General features: G+C 36.5%; 1 protein-coding gene across 6 annotated transcripts in view; it reads right to left on the reverse strand.

Moving 5' to 3' along the window:
• Nucleotides 1–8,812, reverse strand: part of RPGRIP1 (RPGR interacting protein 1) — a 65,640-nt gene extending 56,828 nt beyond the window's left edge. For 5 of the 6 annotated variants that reach the window (XM_036030625.1, XM_036030619.1, XM_036030613.1 and 2 more), the window contains exons 1-2: nucleotides 8,703–8,812; nucleotides 3,884–4,006 (exon numbers count right to left, since the gene is read on the reverse strand). In XM_036030625.1, the coding sequence (XP_035886518.1) occupies nucleotides 3,884–3,902 (19 nt within the window). In that variant the 5' untranslated portion in view covers nucleotides 3,903–4,006; nucleotides 8,703–8,812. The remainder of the gene's footprint in view (nucleotides 1–3,883; nucleotides 4,007–8,702) is intronic. The other variant, XM_036030632.1, reaches the window with a different exon arrangement.
• Nucleotides 8,813–9,014: the final 202 nt, after the last annotated feature.

Below are 9,014 nucleotides of genomic sequence, written 5' to 3' on the forward strand. Positions count from 1 at the left end.
TAGGATTTTCTGTATACAAAATCATGTAATCTGTGAATAGAGATAGTTTTACTTTTTTGCCTACTAATTTGGATCATTTTATTTCTTTTTCATGTCTACTTCCAAGGATAGAACCCTCTTTAAAATGTTGAATAGCAGTGGCAAGAGTGGACACCCTTGTCTTTTTCTGGATCTTGGAGGGAAAGCTTTCAGTCTTTTACTATTAAGCATAATTTTAGCTACAACTTTTGTAGGTAACACTTATCAGGTTGAGTAAAATTTCTTCTATTAGTAGTTGGTTGAGTAATTTTATCATGAAAGAATATAGGATATATCAAATGTATTTTTCTGAGCACATTGATATGATCATGCATTTTTTGTCCTTTATTCTATCAGTATGGTATATTACATTGATTGATTTTCATATGTTAAACCAAACTTGCATTCTTGGAGTAAGTTTCATTTGGTTATGGTACATAATTCTTTTATATGTTGTTGGATTCAGTTTGCTATTATTTTGTTGAAGATTTTGTGCCTAAGCTAATAAAGGACATTGATCTGCAGTTTGTTTTCTTGTGATGTCTTTGGTTTTGACCTCATGTAATAAATTGGGAAGTGTTCTGTCTTTTATTTTTTGGAAGAGTTATCTACAGCCAATGTTGCCCTATCCAGCAAACATATCATTTAGAATTGAAGGGCAGATAAAGAGCTTCCCAGACAAGAAAAATCTAAAGGAGTTCATCATCACCAAATCATTATTATATGAAATGTTAAAGGAACTTATTTAAGAAAAAGAAGATCAAAACTTTGAACAATAAAATGGCAAAAAATACATATCTATCAACAATTGAATTTTAAAATCAAACTAAGCAAACAAGAAGAACATGAACAGAATCATGGATACTGAGAGCATTTTGGTGATTGCCAGATGTGAGGAGGGTATGGAGGAATGGGTGAAAAGATGAAGGTATTAAGAAGTACAAATAGGGTCTTGGCTGGTGTAGCTCAGTGGATTGAGCACTGGCCTGAGAACCAAAGCACTGCCTGTTGGATTCCCAGTCATGGCACATGTTTGAGTTGTGGGCCAGATCCCCAGTAGGGAGTGGTGGAGAGGCAAGCACACATTGATGTTCCTTTCCCTCTCTTTCTCCCTCCCTTCCCCTCTCTAAAAATAAATAAATAAAAATATTTAAAAGAAAAAGAAAAAGAAAGAATTACAAATAATGCCCTGGCTGGTATGGCTCAGTGGATTAAGCACCAGCCTGAAAACTAAAAGGCTGTCAGTTCAATTCCCAGTCAGGATACTTGCCTGGGTTGCAGACCAGGTAGTTACAGAATAGTCATGGGGATATAAAATACAGTATAAGAAATGAAGAAGCCAAAGAAACTACGCATGACCTATGGACATAAACAATGGTGAGGGAATTGCCTGAGGTGGAAGGAGGTGCTCAGTGTAGGGGAGCAAAGGAGGGAAAATTGGGACAACTGAAACAGCATAATCAAAAATATATCATTAAAAAATGAAAAAATATAAACATAGAGCTACCATATGACTCAGGAATTTCACTTGTAAGTATACATCTAAGAGAAATGAAATCATGTCCACACAAATACTTATACATAGATGTTTGTAGCAGCATTATTTAAAAATTGAAAACAACCCAAATGTCCATCAATTGATCAGTGTGTGGACAAAATGTGGCATGCCCATACAATGATATTTTATTCAGCAATAAAATGGAAGGTAAATGCTACAACACAGATGAACTTTGAAAACAGTATGCTAAATGAAAGAAGCCAGACCAAAAAAAAACTATATATTATATGATTTTACTTACATGAAATATCCAGAATAAGCAAGTCTATAGAGAGTGCAAGCAGACTAGAAATTATCAGAGGCAGGGCATGGAGACACTGTGAATGTCTGCTATAGAGTTTCTTTCTGGGGTAACTAAATGATCTAAAATTAGTGGGGATAAGTGTACAATTCTGTAATGTAATAAAAAACACTGAATTTTATACATTTAATGAGTGAATATTATGGTATGTAAATTATTCCTAACAAAACAGTTATTTATAATATATGAGGTATGTCCAGAAAAGTCCAGCCATTGTTAATATAACAAGAAGAATTCAGGTGACATCGATGTAACCTGGCAGGCAAGGAGAGTGGACTGTAATGCACATGCATGAGCAATGATGATTACACTGTACTAGTCAATGTGGGCAGTAGGCATCATTGAGTGAGCTTGTGTACTGTGTGGCTGTCACATTCAGAATGACTGAATGAGTAGACCAATGAATCTACATTAAATTTTGTGTTAAGCTTGAACATTCCTCCATGGAAACTATTCAGATGATTCAGAAATCTTTCAGGGATGATGCAATGACTACAGTGCAAATGAAAGTGTGGCACAAATGCTGCAAAGATGGTGGAGAATCTGTTAAAAGTGACCCACATTCTGGAAGACCTGCAACAAGCAGGACACCTGAGAATGTTGAACATGTATGGGGCTGCAATCAACAAAGACAGGAGAACTGTGTGAGGTCTCATGATGTTTACTTTGAAGGGGATGGAGTTGTTATCATCCCATGTACAATGTTTCTTGTATCTTGTATCTTTTTCAATAAATGTTTCTGTTTTTCATATTACATGGCTGGATATTTTCTGTATTATGTACAACATAAATTATATATGTTTAATATAATCATGCTCCTTTATATGTTATTATATTTATTTCACACATATAAATGAGGAAATAAAATATATGAAGAATAAAATGTAAGCCCTGGCTGGCGTAGCTCAGTGGATTGAGCTCGGGCTGTGAATCAAAGTGTTGCAGGTTCGATTCCCAGTCAGGGCACATGCCTGGGTTGCAGGCCACTGCCCCCAGCAACCACACATTGATGTCTCTCTCTCTCTCTCTCTTTCTCCCTCCCTTCCCTCTCTAAAAATAAATAAAATATTTTAAAAAAGAATAAAATGTTCACAAACAAATGCCAGCTTAAGAAACAAGAACATTGCCAGTACACTAAGAACTCTCTAAGTTCTTCACCCACATATTCCCTTTTCCCCCCAGAGGTGACCACCATTTTGAATGTTGTATTAATAACTGCTTTGTACTGTTTATAACTTGGTAAAAAATTAAAATTATTATAAAGAAAGTAAATTTATTATATTTTATGAATATATATCAATGTATATTCTGTTTCTGATTAATGGACATATATGTTATTTTAATCTTTTACTACTATAAATGATGCTGCTATGAACATTCTGGTATATGTCTCCTGGTACACATATGCAAAAATTTCTGCCCTGGACAGGTAGCTCAGTTGGTTAGAATGCCATTCCCCTCATAAGCCAAAGTTGTGGGTTCACACGCCAGTCAGGGAACATACAAGGATTAACCAATGAATACATAAATTAGTAGAACTACAAATTGATGTTTGTTTCTCTCTCTCTCCTCCCCTCCCTTCCTCCCTCCCTCCCTCCCTCTCCCTTTCTCCCTCCTTCCTCTGTCTCTCTAAAATCAATTAAAATTTTTTTTTTAATTTCTGCAAGTTTTGTCCTGACTGGTATGACTCAGTTGGTTGGGCATCGCCCTGCAAAGCGAAAAATTGCCCGTTAGATTCCTGGTCAGAGCAGATGCCTGGGTTGCAGGTTCTGTCCAGCAGTCAGGGTGTGTGCAAGAGGCAATCAACCATTGTTTCTCTCTCACAAGGGTGTTTCTCTCCTTCTCTGTTCCCTCCCTTTCCCTCTTTCTAAAAATAAATAAATAATCTTTAAATTTCTGCAGATTTTATTCCCAGAAGTAAAGTTGCATGTTCAATATGTCTCACAGCAACAGAGTGTGAACTGTTTTAATTTTAAAAGGCATCCATCTTGAGGCATTCTATTTACCTTTTGATGGTAGTACCATTGGGAGGTATTGAATCTATGCCCTTAACAGGTTCTTTACTGTATTGTTCATCAAGAGATGTGATGTCATCTCTGTTCACAAGCTGTAAGAGATCCCAGAGGACACTGAAATAAAAAAACAAAAGTCCAGCCAATTACATGCAAGTTTCAGATACTTCTGCTATACTTAAGGCTATACTTAAGTTGTAGCAGAAATTTCTCAACACTTTCATGATAGTATATGACACTCATAATATTTCAGTGGTGGTATGAGACTACACTCTATACCAAGGGGCAAGACCAAGCCTATAGTAATAATGACATCACTTTTTAAAATGAAATCAGTTTTTTCTGATTATAGAATTGATGTATTTCAATTTGGATCATTCGTCAAATGTCTGCTCAGCCTGGAAGCCAATGACCATCCCCTTTCTCTGGGAAATAAGCCTCTGCCCTCTCATCCACACTCTATTTACAGGGACTAAATCTCCAGTTTATACTCTATAATCCAGTCCCCACAGTCATTGTTCATTGGACCAGAGGTAGACAAGTGACCCAAGCTAGGCCAATCAGATTCTATTTCTCAGTTGGTTGGAATGGGGCCTCAGCAGATGACTAGAACTATTATGTAAAATTGGGAGATCTAGGATGGTAATATTCAACTTTATAGCCTGACTTACCAGGGATATCCTATTTGTAGAGTCACCTTACACCTTGGTCAACACTCTTTTTCTGGATTACAGTGTCTAATCTCCTGGCTTTAAATGCTGTGTGTATGCTGTTGTTTCCAAACATTTTATCTCCAGCCCTGTCTTTCAAATTTGTTGGTTTTCCTCTCTTTTAAATATTTCCTCTTGCATGACCACTAGGTATTTCAAACTCACCTGTCTCACACAGGAATTTTGCTTTCTTTCTCAAACATGACCTCCCAGTCTTTCATTATCTTTATAAATGGCATTACTATCCTACCAGTTCCCAAAGCCTTGATTTCTCCCTTCTGTCATTTGTTACCAAATCCTCCAGGTACTTTCTAAAAAATATCACCTTGTCTACACAGCTATCACTATAATTCAAGCCATCTCTGTCTCTTACTTCAACTTCAATACCATGTTTTCCCAATGCTCTTCCCATTTTCTGCTCTCTGTACCTTTCCCATTGATTCTCCCTGAAATAACAGATTGATCTTTATAAAACAACTAAGTCACTGTATTTCCTGCTTGAAATTGTCCAGTGGCTTTTCTTTACATTTAAAATAAAATCTAGGCCCTGGCTTGTGTGGCTCAGCAGATTGAGTGTGGACTGAGAACAAGAGGACTTTCTCTGACCTTCATGACTAAAGTGAGATCTTCCTCAGTCCTACTGTCATGTTGCCTTATTTATTTCCCTTGTAACATTTACCATACTCAGAAACTATCTTCATTTTTTACACATGTTTATTGTCTGTCTGCTCTCACTAAAACATAAGGACTTTGGAGGAGAAAATTGGTTTACACTGTTTACCTCTATTTCCTAGTACCTAAACAACTCCTAGAACATATTAGGTACCCAGAAAATATATATTGAATACATGAATAAATTAATAAATAAACAAATCAAGAAAGAATGACATTGAGTGGCCGAGATGAGTCCAAAAGTGTTGAAAGCTTTCTGTTTTGGATTTCAGTTTTTCCTGTAGCCTGTCTCTGCTCCTGCCCTTAGGTTCTATAGGAGGGTCCTGTATCCTATGCAACCAATTCCCCCTTTTTTCTGAAACTAGCTTGACTTGTGAACTGAGAAGATTGTTCACAAGCTTGTTTTAAACAAACAGAGAAATATAAAAAAGAAAGTAAAAAACATGATATTCTATCACAGGGAGAAAACATTAACATTTTGTTGATCTACTTTCCAAATAATTTAAATTGAATTGAGTCATTCATACTCTGTTCTGTAATGTTTCATTTTTTAAAATCCTAGTAAGTGGAGAACATCTTTCCAGTGATGTGATTTTAAATGGGTCTGTACAGATTTCATAGCATGTCTATTTTAAGGATGCCGAACAATTATCCAAAAGTTGATGTACTTTCACATGTTAGACAATAATCCTAGAATGAAAATGGAATGGAAGCAACCAAGGAAACCATTTTATTTTCAAGGAAATCTCACATTTAAGGTAGCTTTTGCAATTTTGCTAAGTTACTCTTGTCTTCCCAGCCTTCTTCTGTAGAGAAGTATCATGAAGGAGAAAGGAAAGGTAACTGCATTGCAGGCGTGGCTCTCTGGATCTGAAGCTGTTTTAAAAAATGGAGTGTTAGTGGGAGAAGAGATGCTGTAGTTCTTTAATATCCAGGCCCAGAGAAGACTGTTTTGGTTATAACCCTTCCAAAATATACCACCAAATCTGTATACCACTGTGGAGAAACTGAAACATACCACTAACACTGAAGTCAAATAAGTTCTAAGAATGAAGTGGATGGAAGTTAGAAGAATGTCATAAAAGGAAACCCAGGAGAGACTGTCCATGAAGGTGTGTTGAAGAAACATCCAAAATCCAACAACAGCCAGATTTAGTCTCTCAGGAAAAAAAGGAGTGGATAGTAGATGTAAGAAAGAAGGATTCATCAGCTATGTTAACTCAGTGGAATGAAAGGCTAAAAGAATTCCCTTGCAGAACTGATACTCAAAATTGCAGGGCCCTGGGACAAGGGTAGGTGAGTGAGGGTGGAGAGTAACCTTTTACTACTGATACAGGCATAAAGCCAGCTTGATGACATCAGCAATTAAAATTATATAGCCTTACTCTGATTTTATACTCACTTCTATTTAAATGTGAAGAGGATGAATTGTAAATAGTGACTGTGACCAAGAGCCTAGGAGTAAGAAAGACATGGATTCATATCCTTCCTTTGCTGTGTGACAATGGACAAGTTACTTAACCACCTGTTTAGTTTTTTAGCTGTTAAATATGGAAAATACTCCCTTTATATAATCATGAGGAAGATCAACTGAGATAATGCCTATAAAAAGCTGAGCATAATGCTTGGCACTTCATAGAGGCTCCATACTAGCTAAATGCTAGCTAATTTTGTTGTTTCCATTGAACTAGTCTCTGGTGAATTGATAATTCTATGTTGTATGTATCAGTGTAAGTTAATGTTTGTATTATTATATACTATATGTTTTTTGTGTGCATTGGTTAATATGAGTCAGTGCCTTACAGTGCTGACACATCATGTGGTCTCTTTACTAGTCTATAAGCCCCTTTGAGGATATCTTTGTATAGATAGTACCCAGTACAGTACCTCACACTTGTAGGTATATAATAATTTTCAGCAGATATAATAACATTGAATTGTGATAGAAATTATTTTTCTTTTTACAATTAGTTTTAATTACTTTAGAAAGTTTTGAAGCAATCCCTCCACCCCACAAGAACACAGATTTAAGTAGGAGAGAGGAGAAGAAAAAAAATCAGGTGATAAATCTGGTTAAAGAAATGTCAGTAGCATTTTAACAGAGTATAGGAAATAATGCTGCCAAAAATATTTCTATCCTTTAAAAATTCAAGGACTAAGTTGGCCTGTGTGACAAAATATAGAAGTACACTTTTAGCATTTCAGTTTACTGTGAACTAGGAAATCAAGTCTTCTTGTATAAGGAATTAATGCTAAAAGTCCCAATAAATACTCAAGTCTCTGAAAGGGAGACTGCAGTTGGGGTCTTCCTAGTCAAAGTTCTGGGGGAAGAAAGAGATTAGGAAGAGACCCTTAAAGAGCATGGTTTTCCAGTGAGCTAGGGAACTCAGGCAAAGCTGACCTTACATGAGAGTTTAGAGCAAATAAGAGGTAAGCACTGAGGAAGAAACTTGGAGTAGAGCTGAAGAGAAGATTTGGAGAGTAGAGTAGGCTCTGTAATTGCAGCGTGCATTGTATGAATGCTCCAGAAGGATGATTAAGAACTCCTGGAATTTGGATTGAACTTAATTTGACAAATATTACTGTGTGTCTATTTTGTTCAGTTGCTGCAGGAAGAAAAATAGAGGCCTTGTTCTAGGAAGTGAATAATTAAGAGAAAAAGTGAGAAAAGCACATGTTTAACTGTAAGGTAAATATATATAAAGTCAATCAGAAAAGAACAAAACAAAGTGTGAGTGGTCAGGAAGACTGAGGTTCACATTCACTTGAAGGATCAAATGAAACATCATGGAGGGACAGTTGTTGTAGTCTGGGAAAGACTGTGGTATGTGGAGATACCAAGTGTTCTGTACAAAGAGGACAGTTGGAACAGAGTCAAGGATGGGTGAAGAGCAGGGTGGTCTTGCATAATAGCAAGTAGGCATGATGAGTTTGAGAAAGAGTTGTGAAAATTTAAGTGCATGTTTTGGAAGACCTTGCATTTATATTTGAGATGTTTTATTTATTCTGTCAAATGGCCAGCAAATGTATACATTTTGAGCACAAGAACACTAAAATTAGAGCTTCGGAAGAGCTTCAGGAAGATTCACCTGTGATTAATGAGTTAGAAATACTGGCACAGAGGAGGAGTATTCAGGGGATATTGCCATGTTTCAGGCCAGAGTCTTTGAACTAGAAAGGATAGTGGCTGGGGGATGGCAGAGTGGGATAGATCACAGAGACCCCGAGGAAGGAAAATCAAAAGACTTTACAGTTATTTGGATGTAGAATGGAGTAAAGACAGTGACAGGATTAAAGATGACCTAGTAATGTGCCTGATGCCTGGGTTACTGGTGGTGCAATACAGAATGAATGCAATTATTTCACTGTTCTCAAAAACACACCATGGAAAGAAATGAGAGACCATAAATATGTATTAGATATAGACTTACAGTTTTTTGCTGCTCCCAGAGAGCTCTCTGTAATTCTTTTCTCTGACTTTTGTGGTGTCCTCTAGTACTATAGAATCCTCTTGTCTGCCTGGCTTGTTAAGAGAGAAGTTAATACAGTTCTCTTTAGCTCTTAAGATGTTAACTCTTTATAGATCAGGGCTTGAAGGCTCTGCTTTTTCTCTACGTATGTTGTTGTTGGAGAAAACAGCTAAAAGATTCCTTAACATACCAACTTCTCAACTAAAACTAAAGCTGAAAATAGATTTGGTTCATTTGAGATTAATAGAAATTTGTTGGTATTGGACAAATGAT

The sequence above is a fragment of the Phyllostomus discolor genome, chromosome 1 (genome assembly GCF_004126475.2).
Source record: "Phyllostomus discolor isolate MPI-MPIP mPhyDis1 chromosome 1, mPhyDis1.pri.v3, whole genome shotgun sequence".
Lineage (NCBI taxonomy): Eukaryota > Metazoa > Chordata > Mammalia > Chiroptera > Phyllostomidae > Phyllostomus > Phyllostomus discolor.